The sequence below is a fragment of the Trichomycterus rosablanca genome, chromosome 18 (genome assembly GCF_030014385.1).
Source record: "Trichomycterus rosablanca isolate fTriRos1 chromosome 18, fTriRos1.hap1, whole genome shotgun sequence".
In the NCBI taxonomy this organism is placed as follows: Eukaryota; Metazoa; Chordata; class Actinopteri; order Siluriformes; family Trichomycteridae; genus Trichomycterus; species Trichomycterus rosablanca.
Window position 1 is genome coordinate 6129520 of NC_086005.1, and position 20173 is coordinate 6149692.

Consider the following 20173-nt stretch of genomic DNA (forward strand, 5'->3'; position numbering starts at 1 on the left):
ATTCAGTTCAGTCTTATGTGAAGTAAATTATTAATCTCATTACAATACCAATAAACAGGCTACTGTTTAATATGTCGATACTGTCAGAGGTTAGTTTGCTTTTTATTATCAATTCAAACTTCTTACCCATAATGATTCTTCCTGATGACCGGAAAGAGTTTCAACAAGATTTTAATTTGTGCACAATTCATTAACGACTGTAACAGTAAATGTTTTTAGTTTCTTAGTCAAACTAAAATAGAATTTTCCAAGTCCTTGACATGTTTTTAAAAATAAATAGTTTAGGATTTTAGTTTCTGTTGTATTGCTTGACAAATTTCATAGTTCCCTTAAAAATCTGGAAGAGACTTCATACAAAAATCTGTTCACTATGAATAGTTTATGTTTTTACATGTTTCAGATTTAATTCTAAAGGTTATTTTGCTTACCTTATTGTACAATTTATGTATATAATTATTGGGACAAGCCCCTTAATCATTGAATTTAGGACCTTTATTCAGTCCCATTGCCACAGCTTTATGAAATCAAGCCATGCAGTTTGTCTTTGCAAACATTTGTGATAAAGAATTGGTCGCTCTAAAGAGCTAACTGAATTCAAGCATGATACTGTAATATGATGCCACCTTAGATGTTCCATAATCAACTGTGAGTGGTAATATTGGTATTATCATTTCTTCAAGTTTTTATAGGCACTGCTTTGCGCACAGAGGCACAGTTGTGCTGGAACAGGAAAGGGTCCGCCTGTCAAGCTGGAAGCATGTAATAATTTAATTTATATAATTGATTTATTTTAGACCTATTAGCAATTGCTGTGGCTGAAACCCATAAATTCAGTAATTAGAAGTGGTGTCCCAAAATTTTTTTATATTCTATTTTTTCTATGGTTATTTTATTATTACACACATTTTACTGCTCATTTAAACAGAGAGTAAAACTATTGGTTTCTTAACCACACCCATCCTTCCCTTCATTCATTAAAATAATGGAAAACAGGAACCACCACACACAAACTTTACAGCTCTGCTTTACAACTGTTGTTATGACTGCACTCAGGCTTGTTTATCAACACGTACGTATTACATATCCTGAGGAAGCTGTAAATATAACTTTCCTATAAAAAGTGTGGGAAATGTGTATTCCACATCACAGAAATGCATCACGAGAACCTTTTGAGGAATATAATGGTGAAATAGAAAAGACCAGAGGGGTCTGTTGCTAATGTAACATGAATAGTTCAAAAATACAAAAAAAGTATTACTAATGAATATTAAGGTATTAAGATGTGAGAAGGAACGAATCATATTTGCAGCCCCCCTGACTGTACGGTCAGAAAGAGGTTCTATGAAGATTTAATTCATGTGCACTCACTTGCCACTTTATTATAAATATTAATTCTAGGTGGAACTTTCTTTGCTCTTAGAATGCCCCTTGCAGCATGGATTTCACAAGGTGTTAAAAACATTGCGTTATTATTTTGATATTTTTGATATTTTGATATCCTTCATTCTGCCACATGTTAAAAGATTCAATCTGTTGACTAAGAAGGCCACTGAACTACACTGAACTCACTGTCATGTTCATAAAACCAGTTTAAAATGACATGCTGGATGTAGCTGATCATTATAAGTTGGGTAAATATTTTGGATATTTTTATGTGTCATTGTGTTTTCCAGATATTTCCACCTTATTTGCAATAACAAGAACAATTTATTATTGACCATCTTCAACAGCACATTAAGCATTCAACAGTTCTTCATAAATACAAAAGATAAACACTTGTCCAATATATTACTTACATATGCCATCAAAATAATATACTTTACATACCAAGATACCTAGAATACAATAATATTTGAAATGCATCACATCAGAAACTTGTGAACCGTTTAGACTAATACGCTATAACTGATTTTGGATTTGTGCATTTAGATCACATGACCAACATTTGGTTGTTCATTTGAGATCATTAATCAAACCAAATGTTATTTATTTCATTATATAAAATCATTTGGCACTTATTTGGCAGGTTCTAAGGCATTTCTCAAAAGAAATAATAGAAAAGTGACAAATTAATAGATTAAATATTGATAACAATGAATAAAAAGCTCTTTGCAGGAGTGTTGCATGCATTCCGTATTCAAATAAATTTACATGTACAGCATTTAGCAGACACTCTTATCCAGAGATATAAATCACCTAAATTAATTGAAAGCTGTTGATATTTCTATGAACTTCAGTGTTTTTTCTGGTACCTGATTTAACCTGTTCACTCTTTATAAGTATGGTATATCAGGTGTGTCAAAGCAAAAATGATACAGAAAAATTTGGGGCATCTTAAAACTAAAGCTAAATGGCATCAGTGTAAACATCCACATTTTCAGTTCAATATAAAAGTGCTCAGAGGGTGTACAGGTCTACACTGTGGTAAATTTTCCACTAAAATATAAGGTGGGTCTCTCATTCATTCATGTATTAGCAGCAATAAGCAGTCAAGATACATATAATTTGACATCTGGACAGGACTGACCCTGTCTGAGTGAAATGGCTTACAGATAACTGCCTTAATTCATTCTTTAAATAATGAAGCAATGGTTGTAATAAAAAAAATATATGTCATTTTTACGTTGATGCTCCGATTGGCATCTTGTAGATGTTTGGGCCTGCAGGTCCACTTCATCAGACTTCACATATCACTAGAACAAAATATTTAAAACAATTACTGGGGTATAAAAATTGACTTGAATTATAAAACTGGATTAAATCAAGTAAATAAAAAAATCAACACTGCCATTGAAAATTGTTTTTGGGTTACAGCCATTTTACTTTCTTTGAGGGGTTGAATATTTCTGATAGCAACTGTACGTTGTAAATGTTTTTTATTGGACGTGTGAGCTTACCAAGTAAACGTCCAGCGATTCACCATTGTTGCTCTCTGAAGAAGCAGATGCCTGGGCTGCATCATCCAGAGCCAGAGTTGAACTGGAGACATTTATATTAATAAACCAGAAAGAAGAGATTAAAAAGACTGCAATATGTTAAGCGAGAAAAGCAGGTTTAAAAAGTGATAAAATAAACAGACGCAATACTGTAAAAATAGACAAATGGCTACATGTTAGAGACATTAAAAACACCTGCTGTTTCCATCTTCCTCCTGCTCGAGCTTATTCACTTCATCTAAAGAAGGGATAGAAGCTGTAGAAACAGCAGCAATCAAATTGCTGGAGCTCGGGATCAGATCAGGTTTTGGACAGCAGCCCAAATCTGTCATTGAAAAACATAAGAAAAAAAAAGAATCATGATTAAGCTTTGTGTTGTTAAATGAGTGGGTGCTTGTGTGGCATGGCAGTCTATTACACTAGGCTGCAACCACTAAGATTCGGGTTCAAATCAGCTGGTAGGTCATCTACACAGACACGATTGGCTAACTGGTGTGGGCTTTCTTTGTTGCTTGAAGTCCTGGGTGACTTGTTAAAACTGATAGAACTATGAATTCTTCTCATGATCAAACAATCGTGCAACTGGGTTATGGTACAAGGCAACAATCCAAAGCACAAGAGCAAGTCCATCTGTAACTGGCTTCAAAGAAACAAAGTTATGATTTTGTAATGGCCTGGTCAAGGCCTGGTATGAACCCTAATGAGGGGCTGTGGCGAGAGTTGGAACAGACAATTCTTACTCAAAAGCCTTTAAATGTGGCTAAATTCTTTCACATGGTTGTGAAAAACTGATTTCTAGTTATTAATATGTAGATGTTGCTGTAGGTGGAACAATCTGTTATAAGTTAAGTCATATATAGCTGTATAACATTTTGCCTTTAATAACAATAAATTTTCTATAATTTAAGATTACAGAAATTACAAATAATCTTAAAGATTAAAGTTTCTTAAAAGTAGGACACTATAAATGACACTATAAAAGTTAAAACATAAACACGACATAAATACCTTGATCATCCAGGTTTTCTAGGCTTTGTGCTTTCCTCTCCTCGCTTTTCTCCTCTGTAACAGTCGAAAGTACTTCATGTGATGCAGACCTTTTCGGCAGTACAGAGTTTCTTTTCCTTCGAGAAGAAGCTCCACGAAGTGCTTCACCAATAAAGAGCCAAAGATTCCAAAAGGGCAGCAAGGAGAATGAAAGGCAAAGAAAGACAGAAAGAAATCAGACTTGGAATTTTATCTGCTGATGCTTCAGTGATGACACAATAGAGAAAGGAAAACACTTACGACCAATCTTTTTAAATACAGTGCCACTCATAAACTTTAAGAACCTGTCAGCATAGAAATTTGGTCTGTGGACTGACACTGTGTCCTGTAATAAAAATAAAACAGTTTACTTATTTAGAAATGGAACATTATATATATATATATATATATATATATATATATATATATATATACACAGTATATATATATATATATATATACACTATTTGGCCACCTTATTAGGAACACTATACATACTCTTCATTGGACCCCCCCTTTTTAAGGTCTTGGCTGTGAATTTTTAACCAGGCTTGAATGGCATGAACACATTTCTCATACCATTACACCACCACCACCTTCCTGAAATGTGACCAAATCCAGGATAGGTTCATGGATTATGTCAAATTCTCATACCCTCATCCGCATGTTGCAGCAGAATTTGAGATTCATCAGACATGCAAAGTTTTGGTGCACCTGTGCCTACTGTAACCTCGTACTATTGTTTTTGGTTGACATGAGTTAAGCCTTCTGCTGATGTAACCCATCTAGACTCAACAGATTGTACATTCTGTACTGATTTTTACCCTTCTAGGTTGTTATCATTCCTGTCAGCTTAAACCTGTCTTACATGATAAATGACATGAATAATATTACAATGTATAAGTAGGCATACAAATGTTCTTAATAAAGTAGCCAGTGTGTGTATTTATTAAGGAAACACTGTAGGAACTTACACCATCATGTACGAGAGCTTTCCAGGAGTGTTCAACCTTTTTTATTAATCTTTATAACAAAGACACAAACAGAGTAACATAATTTTATATTATTAATTTCAAAACGTCTGTGTAAAACCTGCTTTAATTTAGGAGCAAAAATGTACACAAACAAAACTATATTTCTCTTAATAAATAGGTATAAAATGGACTATTACTGGTCAGATCATTTTTACCTGTAGGACTGCAGTATGTCAATGATTCCCAAAAAAATCAGCAATCTCCCATCTTTGTGTTTAGCAGGGATCCCACCCATTCTAAGAAAACAAGAAAGCTATTTTATTTTAAATGTTTTCAAACATTTAAACAAACTTTATTGTAGACAAAAGTAGGACTGCAGCAACTCATTGACAAAATCAATAAAAAAATGACTATTAACATTGTTGACTACAAATGTCATTATCAATTAATCAGTCTATTGTTTATTCTATATCAACATGGCTATACCTAAATCAATGATATATTTTCACTCCTAATCAGCCACTTCCAGCCTAATAATGCACAATACCACAGTGTCAGATTAAGGGGTATTAAGCACACTGTCACTGTAAATCTCTAATGTCATTAATCCCACCTCAACATCTGAGTTTGAGTTTGGCAGATGCCAAAAGACCATTACATTTGGCTATTATAGTTTGGTGGAGACAATGGTATGATGTTTAATATTATTTTTTTGTTTTGTGCCAGCCAAAACCAATCAAAAGAAATGTAACCTACAATGAATTTCTAGAGAATTTTGCCTTTCTGTCTGTGTCACTAAACAACAGAGTGGACAGAATACTGTTGACTGTTTCACTCACGTATCTTCATCTGTGTTTGGGAAAGGCTCCACAGGTTTGCCTCCTCCCTGGATGGACTCCATAGCAGTGGAGTAGAGAACTTTCTGACCTTGGCGTTTACTGTCCCCTCTGCTGTCCCCTCTGCCTCCTCTCCCCCTCAACTTCCGATCCAGCACATGGATTCCAAGCAGCAGGCTGTAGTCCATGATCTTAAAACTTTCCAACACCTAGTTAAGCCATAATTATAAAAACACACAGTTACACAAAGTTATTGGCTTCATGTATTCATTTCAGTGTTCAGTGAATACTAAATGGCTATTGTATACATGCCTGTGGAGACATTTAATTACAATACTATTATATCTTTAGTACTTAAAATACTACAATACTATTATATCTATTTTATAAAATATAATACAATATATTACTTCTTACATTTTCCAGATAGCTTTTGGGCTGTCCTACAAAATCACCCTGCTGATTCTGGAATCTTCCCCTTTATTATACATGGTGTAATACAATGGTGTAATTTCTAAACCGTTTTTGTCAGAAATATTTTTGAGCGTGTTCTGCTAGTGTTGAGCTTTTTCTGCTTTTAAAATAGCTAAATGTAACTGTTCTCTGTTAAGCTTTTACAATCTGATTGTAACCTCCATTGTTTATTGATACAGATTAGAAACAAGCTGTTTTGGTAAGCCTCTTATTAATCAGGTGCCCTGCAAACATACTGTACAAGCTGAGAGTTATAATATCCATGTACAGTACATCTACCAGACCCCATTATAATTGGCTTATTCATAAGCTGCCCTGCTTTTATTATGTAATAAGTGGGTTCTGCAACTCCAGAACGCCTTCATCCAACTAAAAGCATATACTAACTAACTACTAACATTAACATCTACTTAATAAAAAAATTCTTTTACAAATAAATGGGTAAAGAGGCAAACTCAACTAGATAGCTAGCATTAGCCAGTTATCTTGCCACTGTTGCCTGTGTGATCTGAGCACTGATCCCTTATTTTGTGAATGCCCTTGATCTATTAGTAAATGATAAGATTGGCAAAACAAATACTTGTATTCTGTAATGACTCATGGCTGTGTGTGCATCCAAGTAAACTTAATCCATTTTCTAAAGAAATCAAGTAAGCAAACTCCACCAGCGGTTAAATTATCTGCTGCTGTTATGGTATTCTCTAAAATATTATATATTTTTTTTATTTCAGATTATACAATGCTACTTTCAAACACTAACATTTAAAATACCAGCCCATCATCATGTCACTTTCCACAGACATATACATTTAAATAAAGAACAAATTACTAACCCCAAATTGTTTTTTAAACAACTGAACTAATCTACACACTTCAAACATGAACTGTGTGAGACCTCATCTTTATGTGATAAAAGTTCAATTTTTTTAGAAAATCCCAACAGCAGACACTGACCCGACAGTCTCGCTGTAGCGTCTTGATTAATGCGTTGTAGGTGTCAGCATCAAAATAAATGCCTTCAGAGTGCATATCCTGAAAGTCCAGATCTTTGAAGGTGGGTGAAGACTTGGTACGCTCTTTGCGGGAGGCTCGTCGTTTGTATGTAGAGCCTTTTAGGTCATATTTGTAGTGCATAATTAGAGACCGTGGAAGCACATTGTTCATCACCACTAGCCGGATATTGACTCCTCCACACTGGACACAGTAGAGGCCATAAAACTTAGGCAGGAGCGTCCTCGGGTTCTGGTTTAGATTCTGCAATAAATAAAGGAGAATGTGGCTAAATCTATAAACAAAGTGCAGTATTATATCAGTACCCTCTTATACCATACTTGTCTACTTAAAGCAGAGACTAAGAATTTCTGATATAAAACAGTTGGGTGGCTGCAATTTTAGCTTTAGTGTAAAATAACAAAGCAAGCTTTGCACCACTGTGCAAATTACATCCAACATACAGTGTATCACAAAAGTGAGTACACCCCTCACATTTCTGCAAATATTTCATTATATCTTTTCATGGGACAACACTATAGACATGAAACTTGGATATAATTTAGAGTAGTCAGTGTACAGCTTGTATAGCAGTGTAGATTTACTGTCTTCTGAAAATAACTCAACACACAGCCAATAATGTCTAAATAGCTGGCAACATAAGTGAGTACACCCCACAGTGAACATGTCCAAATTGTGCCCAAATGTGTCGTTGTCCCTCCCTGGTGTCATGTGTCAAGGTCCCAGGTGTAAATGGGGAGCAGGGCTGTTAAATTTGGTGTTTTGGGTACAATTCTCTCATACTGGCCACTGGATATTCAACATGGCACCTCATGGCAAAGAACTCTCTGAGGATGTGAGAAATAGAATTGTTGCTATTCACAAAGATGGCCTGGGCTATAAGAAGATTGCTAACACCCTGAAACTGAGCAACAGCATGGTGGCCAAGGTCATACAGCGGTTTTCCAGGACAGGTTCCACTCGGAACAGGCTTCGCCAGGGTCGACCAAAGAAGTTGAGTCCACGTGTTCGGCGTCATATCCAGAGGTTGGCTTAAAAAAATAGACACATGAGTGCTGCCAGCATTGCTGCAGAGGTTGAAGACGTGGGAGGTCAGCCTGTCAGTGCTCAGACTATACGCCACACACTGCATCAACTCGGTCTGCATGGTCGTCATCCCAGAAGGAAGCTGACGCACGAGAAAGCCAGCAAACAGTTTGCTGAAAACAAGCAGTCCAAGAACATGGATTACTGGAATGCCCTGTGGTCTGACGAGACCAAGATAAACTTGTTTGGCTCAGATGGTGTCCAGCATGTGTGGCGGCGCCCTGGTGAGAAGTACCAAGACAACTGTATCTTGCCTACAGTCAAGCATGGTGGTGGTAGCATCATGGTCTTGGGCTGCATGAGTGTTGCTGGCACTGGGGAGCTGCAGTTCATTGAGGGAAACATGAATTCCAACATGTACTGTGACATTCTGAAACAGAGCATGATCCCCTCCCTTCGAAAACTGGGCCTCATGGCAGTTTTCCAACAGGATAACGACCCCAAACACAACCTCCAAGATGACAACTGCCTTGCTGAGGAAGCTGAAGGTAAAGGTGATGGACTAAACCCAATTGAGCACCTGTGGCGCATCCTCAAGTGGAAGGTGGAGGAGTTCAAGGTGTCTAACATCCACCAGCTCCGTGATGTCATCATGGAGGAGTGGAAGAGGATTCCAGTAGCAACCTGTGCAGCTCTGGTGAATTCCATGCCCAGGAGGGTTAAGGCAGTGCTGGATAATAATGGTGGTCACACAAAATATTGACACTTTGGGCACAATTTGGACATGTTCACTGTGGGGTGTACTCACTTATGTTGCAGCTATTTAGACATTAATGGCTGTGTGTTGAGTTATTTTCAGAAGACAGTAAATCTACACTGCTATACAAGCTGTACACTGACTACTCTAAGTTATATCCAAGTTTTATTTCTATAGTGTTGTCCCATGAAAAGATATAATGAAATATTTGCAGAAATGTGAGGGGTGTACTCACTTTTGTGATACACTGTACAGTACACATTATCATACGCTGACAAAAGCTGCACATTTCTTAGCCCTCCTTTGGTATATTTTGCCGTGTTTCCTTACTGCAGCTTACCATGTAGTAGCCAGGTAGCAGCTTCTGCAGAAACTCGGCCTCCTTGTGCTGCACTGTCTTGATAATAAACTCATCATCGCTTGTTAGGTAGAACCAGGAGCTACTTGCCCCAGGGTTAGAAAGTTCAATTAGGGGTTCACTGCAAAAAGAATACTGCAAAAAAACAAATCAACAATGTAGCATTATGTGTATTTTGTATTAATTGGGTGCTGGGTCATAAACATAAATATTAACTTTACAGGCTGTAAACTATGACACACAAATCATTATTGGGTATTTGAGTTAACATTTAAAAGCTTGAGATGCTCACCAGGTAGTCATCTGGTTTAATCCCAAACAGTTCTCTGAAATAGCGGAAGGCCATTGGTGCGTAGGTTTTAAAGCGGAAGTCAGGGTAGTGATGTGCCGGGGTCAAGTTACTGCCTTCACTAAAGGTAAAAACAAAGAAAACATGATCATTGTTTACGTCAGAGTTAGTCGTACTGATACACCTTCTCTGTTTATTGCTGAGTTGGTGTACATGTGAAACACCTCACAGAGTGGACAGATTTTTGACAGAAATTTTGTCATTGCTGATTCCCTCTCCAGCTTACATAAAACCCTGTGAAAATTTCTATTTCACTTCATCTTCATGTTTTACAACTGCTCACAGTGGGTCCTGTTTCCCCTGAATCACTGGGTAAAATACAGTAACACACCTCAGACAGGATGCCAATCCATTGCAGGACCTTGGCCATCCACCTCCACATAAACAATCATGAATGCCGTGACAATTTTGTACTGAATTATTTTAAGTGGTTAATACATTCATAATTATAAAAGGTTGACACATTACAATGCAATATGAAATACCTGGGGAAGAAGACACTCTCCACCACATAAAAATCTTGCATGAGAACATCTCTGTCTGTTTTAGAAGTGAGATTGCCCACAGTGTAACCAATGCCAAGCTGAATGGCTCCCTTCACTGCCTCTGCTGTGGGCTGAAAGCAAACACAAAGGCCATAAAGCAGAACACATGCTAAAGACACTAAACTAAAAATACTACTAAATGCCGGTTGTGCAATTCATATTATGAAGCACAGGAACAGGATATGGCAATGTGAGCGATAAGGATACGCCTTATCAGCAACACAAACACAGAAAATGAAACACTACAGTAAAAGCCTGTATGTTGGAAGCAAACAGCTAATATGTCATACTTAATTTTATATTACACATCTAGCACTGAATGTGGCTAAAACCCCTGAACTCAGTTATCAAAAGGAGAGTCCACATACTAGACATTTAGTGCACATGACTTAAAATTTAGATGGAAAAGGATTAAGTCCCACCCAGTCTTCAAAAAAGACAAATCTGATTCTAAATAATTAGTTTTTCAGACCCCAAACCTATTCTATTTCATTAAAATCCACAATCAAATCTAACGTAAAAAAACGTTTGAATTTAGGGTTCCCCCTGGGAGGTCTAACAGTGTAATAATTAGAACATTTTCTGAAAGAGTCTTTAAAATTGTCATTACTCAAAAAGGCCACTATAAAATAGGCTCTCTGCTGTGGGTTAACATGCTTGCAAAGTCTCCTAATAACAGTAACTACTTTCTTCATTACAATACACTTTGTACCTGGCTAATGGTGTAACTGTTATCTAACAGTTCTATCAACAGGAAAAACAGCTAAGAGTGTTAGGAGTGAGAGATTAGAGTGGGATATGCAGGAATGAAATCCCAAAAGTACTTGAAGCACAAACACCACATTGTCGTCTTATGTTCTGCTTTTATACAGTCAATTAATCAGGCTGTGGTTACAACGCGAATCACCACAGAAGTAACACTTGAGAAAACATTAAGATGAAAGTTCCCCTAAACATAATGTACTATATATAAGTATAAATTAGTATGTAAACAACTTCCACAAGGTATGGTAATGTGGGCTAATTCATTCACAAAGTTGGTAGCATACCTGTTATATCATATGGCAATGGATGTAGCTAAAAACCTATACCAAACACACACACACACACACACTGTGCTGAATGTCATGGACTTTCCCTCATAGTCACCAGACCTAAACCCCACTGTTAAATTGGCTTGAACAAAATGGATTATCAGAAATTTGTGGAGTCTACGTCAGCTGGAGTACATGTTGTGATTATATCAAACGGGGTACACACCAAATACAAACTTGTTTTAAAATCCTTGTAAATTTCTCAATATCATAACTTATTCACTTATATTGTTATGCTGATTATATGGTTTATAATGAAAAACATTGTATTAAATTCGAGAAAATGCATAGAATAGAATATAAAAAGAAACTCGGACTTGATCCCAGACTAAATATATATGAACACATATGAAAAAGTATTTACCCAGCCAAAATTTATTTTATTTTTCTATTTATCTCTGTGTTATTTCGAATGATGTTTAAACAGTTGTGCAAAGAAGAAAAGGAAAGAACAGTGCTTTAGTCACTGCACTGTTTATATGTATATCAGAACTGGGCATCCAAAAAGACTTAGGCTAATAAATGTTTTATTTTAATGGGACTTAAAGACAAAAGTGCAGCTTGGTTTAATGTGTATACATCCAAAATATATATCCACATTGTTACCTTTTTCTGATTCTTGGCTCCACTCTTTTGAGGTCTTTCACCCCCGGTCTCATTCGATGCTGACATCTATTATTCGAATAAACAATATTTACAACATAAATAATCTAAGTAAAGACTGCATTTAGTACATAAAAATGTTAAGTTTGCTAATCTCTAAACTACGATATATTCATTATTGTCGAGGTTTAACAGCATCCAGAGGTTGACAATCATGTTAACGTTACAAGAAAGGGAGGAAGTGGCCTAGCTGTTCCTGTTCTAGATAAAGATCAAAGCTGGTGAGCGACTCTATGGCACATCTATAAAATGTGATCCTTTTGACACCCACTGACACTAAACTGGTGTTTGCAATAACACTACAGTTTATGCTAAAAACATTTGATTTGTTTTTAACATGATAAACTGGTATTGTACCCACCTTTAATCTGCTCTTTTAATCCAACCTCATGGCCTCAGCATATCCAATTTACACATATAGGAGTCCTACGAGCGAGAGATTTGATTATAAAAAAATAGTAGTAAAAAGGCTGATAAAGTGAAAGAAACATAAAACACGTGTGTTAGTACCAGAAATGAAAAATGAAGCAGGTGAAGTCCACACATGTCACACAGGAAGTAATGTGGTAGAGAAGGGGGGATTGAGATCGTTTATAGATGATAGTTATACACTATCAAGGAGTTAGAAGGACATACAACCAAGCTAAACGACCCATTATATTTTCAGAAAATCCACAAAAAAATGATGAAAGTACTCCAAGTCTTGAAATTATTTTTTTTGGATGAAGATTAATAAGATTGTAAAGTCACAGAAAAAAAAACAGTTGCAGAAACTATTGCAGTATTCAGGTTTCTGTCTACGCATTTTGTTTTAGCTAACAGCTACATCCAACTGTGAACATAGAACCAAGTTCTAATCTAAAAGTCTAAGGTTTGGTTCATGTTACCTGTTTTAAAGCTCATATGTCAGGGATTTCAGGACTTTAAACAAAACATGTTATGGGCACGTAGGTGACAATGGGGTAAAACATGCTAACCCATAACTGCTGGTTTGATTCTCAGTGGTATCAGCTGGTTGGGTGCCTACACAGACATAATAGGTACGTCTAAGACAAGGGGAGGTTGAACAGCCTAGCCAAAGTGGATGCACTTGTCAGTGCGCTCTCACTCTCGGTCCCAAGCCCGTAAAAGCCCTGCGTCAGAAAGCACATCCTGCATAACACTGGGTCAGGTACGCAGACTAGAATGCTCTACAGTGGTGACCCTTAAAAATACAGGAATAGCTGAGAGAAAAAGTTGTTTAGCAAAAAACATGGAAAAACACATCCTGTTAAACACAGTTATTTTTTAAGAAACAACATTATCCAGCCCGGCAGAATATAAACTTCATTTATCTTAAACCTTACTATTAAAGTCAAGCAGTGACATTTCTCTGCAGTAACACTATTAAGAAAAATCTAAATGGTCACAAAACCATTTCTAGGGCTAATGGACCCCATCAAAACACTGGATATCATCTGGCAGATTGTGATCATTCATTCATGTCAGGTGTAAACATTCTGTTATTTTTCTATTAAAAAAGAATGGATTTTTCACTATAAACCTCTATTAATAAACAGAATGACAGGACACATATGCCCTTTAAACTGCCCCTTGATTGTACAAACATGGTTTGTGTTAAATCCTCTGGGTAACTCTGTAACCAGGGTTAACTATGTTTTTTTTTATAAAGTTTAAGTTTAACTTTGCACTTTCTTAAATGCTTGTAAATTCACAGTTCAGCAGTTGTTCAGCCTTACAACCATTCATGTGTATAAAAAATCATTTAAGGGTGTGTGAATACAGATGCAGGGTAGAACGGGAATATTATCATAGTGAGCATGGCTGTTTGAATATCATGAATTATTTCTTTTGAATGTGAATCATACTTGCTGAGCAGGAAAACCTGACATTTTCTTACAAAAAGCCTGATACTGAAAACATTATACACTATATAGTGTTCATTTACCAGCAAATTAAAAAGGTCTAAGTCAAAATGATACAAGACTACAGACACAGTAGAAATAAATAAAAATATGGGTAAGGTCTGCGGCAAAAAATAAGGTCTGCGGCAATCTCTGGGACTGGTGTGGTCCTCAGTGTGATTGTGTGTGTACAGGGATGGGAAGATTCACATGAAGCTTAGTGGGGCTCTCCATACACAATACAGTTCTGTTCTGAAACCTGACACTGGCAGGTGATAAAAGGTGGCCACCCATCAGTGACGTGTTGAAGATGCTGCGTGGTGATCTGGCTGTTTGATCAGATCGAGCATTGTGTAAGTGGCAGCGGAGTCACAATCAGGAATTGGAAATTAGAAAAATGAAATAAAGATGTAACTGGAATGTGTGTTTTTATGACGTAAACGCTGGTTGAAAATTTAACAGAAGCAGAAATGTTGTATGTGTGTGGTTAAAGTTTTTAACCTTAGACACACATACAAATACACACACACACACACACACACACACACACTCACACTCACACACAGCCTGGAGGCAGACAGCAGCTTATTATCAGTAAAAATGGGAGATAGCTTGATATGGCTTGAGCAGCACAGACTGTCTATGTTTGCATTTGATGGAGAAGGAGAACAATTGTTAGCTGACGAAAAAAACAACACAAGATACCCTGGCAAACAGCAATATTATTCAATACAGAGAACCAGAGCACAGAATAAAATGTAAACAATTTAATCCACCACTGATGAGTCTTTATGCTTAGAATGATAAGTATCATTATCATACAAAATATAGCATAGCAAAGCAATTTACACTACATTACATGTATTACAACAAGCTATTTTGTTTAACTGTATCAAATTTTGAGATTTCAGTCAGTATTACCAGTATTAAATATTAATTAAAAAGAAGAATTTTATACTTAATTACTTACACACTTATGATCATGATGTTGATATATTGTTATATCAATGACATGTCTACATAATATATACAACCCCATTACTGGAAAAGTTTGGACATCTTGTATAATGGAATAAAAACAAAAATACATGATATTTAATGACCAATTTAATTGTATTTTGTAAATATAAACAAGTTTGGAACTTGATGCCTGCAACACAAAGAGTTTAAGACAGAGGCATGTTTAACATGTGCCATATACAGGGGTTGGACAATGAAACTGAAACACCTGTCATTTTAGTGTGGGAGGTTTCATGGCTAAATTGGACCAGTCTGGTGGCCAATCTTCATTAATTGCACATTGCACCAGTAAGAGCAGAGTGTGAAGGTTCAATTAGCAGGGTAAGAGCACAGTTTTGCTAAAAATATTGCAATGCACACAACATTATGGGTGACATACCAGAGTTCAAAAGAGGACAAATTGTTGGTGCACGTCTTGCTGGCGCATCTGTGACCAAGACAGCAAGTCTTTGTGATGTATCAAGAGATACCACAAGACAAACCACATCCAACAGGATTAACTGTGGACGCAAGAGGAAGCTGTCTGAAAGGGATGTTCGGGTGCTAACCTGGATTGTATCCAAAAAACATAAAACCACGGCTGCCCAAATCACGGCAGAATTAAATGTGCACCTCAACTCTCCTGTTTCCACCAGAACTGTCCGTCGGGAGCTCCACAGGGTCAATATACACGGCCGGGCTGCTATAGCCAAACCTTTGGTCACTCGTGCCAATGCCAAACGTCGGTTTCAAAATCTTGGGCTGTGGAAAATGTGAAACATGTATTGTTCTCTGATGAGTCCACCTTTACTGTTTTCCCCACATCCGGGAGAGTTACGGTGTGGAGAAGCCCCAAAGAAGCGTACCACCCAGACTGTTGCATGCCCAGAGTGAAGCATGGGGGTGGATCAGTGATGGTTTGGGCTGCCATATCATGGCATTCCCTTGGCCCAATACTTGTGCTAGATGGGCGCGTCACTGCCAAGGACTACCGAACCATTCTGGAGGACCATGTGCATCCAATGGTTCAAACATTGTATCCTGAAGGCAGTGCCGTGTATCAGGATGACAATGCACCAATACACACAGCAAGACTGGTGAAAGATTGGTTTGATGAACATGAAAGTGAAGTTGAACATCTCCCATGGCCTGCACAGTCACCAGATCTAAATATTATTGAGCCACTTTGGGGTGTTTTGGAGAAGCGAGTCAGGAAACGTTTTCCTCCACCAGCATCACGTAGTGACCTGGCCACTATCCTGCAAGAAGAATGGCTTAAAATCCCTCTGACCACTGTGCAGGACTTGTATATGTCATTTCCAAGACGAATTGACGCTGTATTGGCCGCAAAAGGAGGCCCTACACCATACTAATAAATTATTGTGGTCTAAAACCAGGTTTTTCAGTTTCATTGTCCAACCCCTGTATATTCTGTTGTACAGCATGCCCAATTAGGCCTGGCATTGTCCTGCTGAAATACCCATGGTCTTCCTGGAAGTCAACATTGCCCTGATGACAGCTACGTCTCTCTAAAATAGGATAACCATCACATTCATATCAATGGGACCTTCAAACATATGCAAATAATGTAAACACATAATATACATATTACATAATAGCTCCATGTTGCAGTTTTCCTGTATTCCTGAGCCTGTATGGCTATATTTAACACAGTAGCGTGATGGTTTCTCATGCAGCACAATCTGAGGGCTCAAAGGTCATGCACATGCAACAGTGTTTTCAGCCATGCCTTACACAGACTGAAATATCTCCAAATTCCCACATCTCTGGGTGGTGTTTTATATACCACATCAAGTGCTGTTATTGAGTTACAAGTGGTTTAATCATGCTGTAACCAAACGTAAGGTCATACAGACTAGCAGTAGGTGTTAAGATTAGCAATATTAAGCGGGGGCTGAATAACTTCGGCATGGTGGTATAAACATAGTATCCTGCTACTCTTCCACACTTTCAAGTCAACCAATGCTTGGTTAATTAATCAGTCCTGGAATATCCTGGAGTGACCTTTCAGTCTCCTTTAAATCCCTTAGAAAAACTTTGGTGGGATTTAAAGAAAGCAGTTGCAGCATAAAAACCATCAAACCTTGATAAGCTGGAAGCTTTTGCACAACTAGAATAAAAGAAAATTCAACAAGAAAGGTGTCAGAAGCTTGTTAGCATGTACTGAAATCATTTAGTAGAGGTTATCCAGGCAAAAGGATGTTCCACCAAGTACTGAGGCTGAGGCTTAAATAACAGGACACATGGACTTTTGTCAAAATGACCAGATTACACCATTCAAAATGATGTAACTCTTAAATAAACCTATCAAAATGACCTGTATGTATCAATAAATATTCTTTTTTTTGTTTGCTGAGACTTCTTGTTGCATAATTCCATCCGATTCTATACACATTACCATAAAATACCTTTTTAAGTTGAGGGCGTGAATACTGTATTCCTAACTGCAACTGTTAAGAAATGTTGTTTTACAAGCCTTATGTTATCAAAACATTTGGAGAATGATTTTCCAAATGCTTATCGGAAACATTTCTCATCTATTTTAACATATGCAAATATTTACTTAACATACTTACTGTTCAACTCCTGTTCCGCCCTTGGTTTTTTATAAGGAAGTGGCCAAGTTAATTTCCCTTTACAATGAACACAATTTCTGTTTTCCTGCACCCTCTCCTGTACCCTTAAATGATCCAGCCTATTACAATAAATAATATAGTTGACAATCCACTAACTCCCTTCAATACTTGTTACAGCGTAATTATAACAGTATAAAGACTACTGAATGCATTTTACAAGTTAGACGATATATAACCTAATACAATTTTGTAATTAAAATAATATTATAGTAAGTGTTAGTACAGTCAGAGTGCATTTATCTCTAAACCTTCAAATATTTAATATTAAAGCTGTTTTCTTGCTTAGTGTAAAAATGTAATGGAGACACTTTTCACATTATAATCTACAGTTATGGTTACATGTATTGCATATATTTGTAAGGATTATGTATTTCATAGCAGTATTTTGCAACTGGTATTTTCTATGACTAAGTGCATACCTCTTTCACTAATGTAAGTTCTTGTATATAACTTTGCTGTGGGATTTCGAAAATATACAGGGTATTAACTTATTATTAATTATTAATTGCATAGTGTGGAAAGTTACCATTGTGACACAGCCTCCTAGTTGTATCTAAATGATCATTGTAATTCCCTACAGCTTATGACTTCTGTGTCCACATAAACAGGGTTGATTAACTGTACCCATTAAAAGTACAAGGAACAGTGGTGTTTGTCAAGGTTGAGAGGAAAACCCAAACAGTTACAGTGTGCTGAAATAAAATATGTTTGGATCACGCAACCAAAGAACTACCATGAATTAAATTAGAAGCAGGTGTCCACAGTCAAGCAAGTTTCACATTGACATGTATATGTGTGTGTGTGTGCTAGACAGACAGACAGACAGACAGATAAGATAGTCAAGCACAATATACTATGATTTGAAGTTCTAAAGTTCTAAGAATTATATCAACACAATTAAACACTGATATAGCCCAATAATAAACATTAATATTTACTGTTTAAAATGAGATAAGCAGAATATTCTGTGGTTGTTTCCTAATATAACACAACAGACTCAGTTATTATGCAGGACTGTTTACAGACTGAGCGCCTTGTTCGTGTTACAGTTATTTACAGACGCTCCATCTCACATGTCACAGCGCGAATCTCAATACAGAGAGAAAACAGCGAGAAAAAAGAAATAAAAAACAAAACTTACCTGAAGAAACTCTGGTATCAGAATCGCAGGTTGTGAGTTTATTGCTCGGTTATTCCACCACCATCAGATACTGTTGATCTCTAACCGCCCTGCCGCGCGCTTCTGTCACTCACAACCGGCCCCGCCTCCTCGCTCGCGCACTCGCTCACTTCCGTACCACGAGCCACAAGCCTCGCGTTAAGATCCTCATTATTCCATTTACATAATATTTACATTTTCAGCATTTAGCAGCCGCTTTTATCCAGATAGACCTTCAGCACTGTGACAGCATATTGTCTAAGCAACTGAGGGTTAAGGGCCTTGCTTAAGGGCCCAACAGTGGCAACCTGGCAGTGGTGAGGCTTGAACCGGTGACCTTTCAATTACTAGTCCAGTACCTTAACCACTAGGCTACAACTGCCCACACTATTCCACACTTTTCACCAACATATAAATTCTAAATTCTCTTAAATTATGATAAAATGTCATATTTTTATTTGAATAATTAGTGTTCTTACAGCATCATTAAATTTACATTTACATTTTCCAGATGCCTTTATCCAAAGCGACTTACATTACAGTTAGAGTATACAGTCTGAGCAATTGAGGGTTAAGGGCCTTGCTCAAGGGCCCAACAGCAGCAACCTAGCAGTGGTGGGGCTTGAACCAGCAACCTTCAGATTACTAGTCTTGTACCGTAACCACTAGGCCACGGCTTATCATTAGCATCGTCAACATTAACAATCATATCAGTAATAATAACTACATTAACAACAACAATAAAATAGAAACCTGACCAGGATCAAAAACAAAACAAAAATAAAATAAAACAAAAGAACATGAACAAGTTTAAGAAAGACAGCACAGAGGAACTACAAGTCTTTTATGTAGCACAGGTCTCGGCTTGGCTCCTTGCTGCTGATGGTAATGTTATTCGGCTCTCTGATTGGATACTTGTGGTAAATAGAAAGTGTGACCTTGGTTCTCCTTTACACTCTTTCATACTGTTACACAAAACACAGCTCAGACTGCTGAGAGAATCAACATACTGGAGAAAAACACTCCTATTTACCAAGCAGACTGGCTCACAAATACAGTAAAAAGTTTAATTGTTAAGTGTAAAGTTTTATGTAACTTTGGTGTATTGTTTTATTTCTGCTTTTATTTATCTTTTTTACATTTAAATTTTGGTTGTAGGGACAATAAAAGATGTCAAGCAACTGTTTTTTTTGTTGTTGTTTTTTTTACAGGTAGCAGAAATGCACACTGTATATTGAGTAACATCAGTGGAATGAGCGGTTACTCTCCTCCTGCCAGCTGCTATTTTCCACATCAAACTAGAACTTATGTCCTGCAGTGTTTATGCAGATAAAGTAAACCATAGTAATTCACCTTCTAATCTACCTTTAGTACATGGGTTAGTTTTACTTTAGTTGTATTTTTC

The 20173-nt window shown here is 36.9% G+C and overlaps 1 protein-coding gene across 2 annotated transcripts; it reads right to left on the minus strand.

The window, feature by feature from the left end:
* Window positions 1-1721: 1721 nt before the first annotated feature.
* Window positions 1722-18841, minus strand: pip5k1ba (phosphatidylinositol-4-phosphate 5-kinase, type I, beta a). 2 transcript variants are annotated; one of them, XM_063014448.1, is made up of 15 exons: window positions 18751-18841; window positions 12411-12475; window positions 11993-12058; window positions 10233-10363; window positions 9691-9808; window positions 9381-9533; window positions 7201-7500; window positions 5776-5981; window positions 5152-5232; window positions 4937-4985; window positions 4224-4308; window positions 3945-4085; window positions 3132-3261; window positions 2898-2979; window positions 1722-2693 (listed from the first exon to the last, which is right to left on the minus strand). In XM_063014448.1, the coding sequence occupies exons 3-15, from the start codon at window positions 12056-12058 to the stop codon at window positions 2691-2693; spliced, it is 1545 nt and encodes a 514-aa protein (XP_062870518.1). In that variant the 5' UTR covers window positions 12411-12475; window positions 18751-18841; the 3' UTR covers window positions 1722-2690. The 2 variants fall into 2 exon arrangements, with proteins under 2 accessions (XP_062870518.1, XP_062870517.1); XM_063014447.1 differs by lacking the exons at window positions 11993-12058; window positions 12411-12475; window positions 18751-18841 and having other exon boundaries at window positions 9691-9803; window positions 10233-10343.
* Window positions 18842-20173: the final 1332 nt, after the last annotated feature.

Coding starts and splice junctions, on each gene's coding strand:
- pip5k1ba (XM_063014448.1), bottom strand. CDS start 12,058: ATGTCAGCATCGAATGAGACCGGGGGTGAAAGACCTCAAAAGAGTGGA. Junction 10,364..11,992: donor GAGCCAAGAATCAGAAAAAG/GTAACAATGTGG, acceptor GTTTGCTTTCAG/CCCACAGCAGAGGCAGTGAA. Junction 7,501..9,380: donor TGCTACCTGGCTACTACATG/GTAAGCTGCAGT, acceptor TATTTATTGCAG/AATCTAAACCAGAACCCGAG.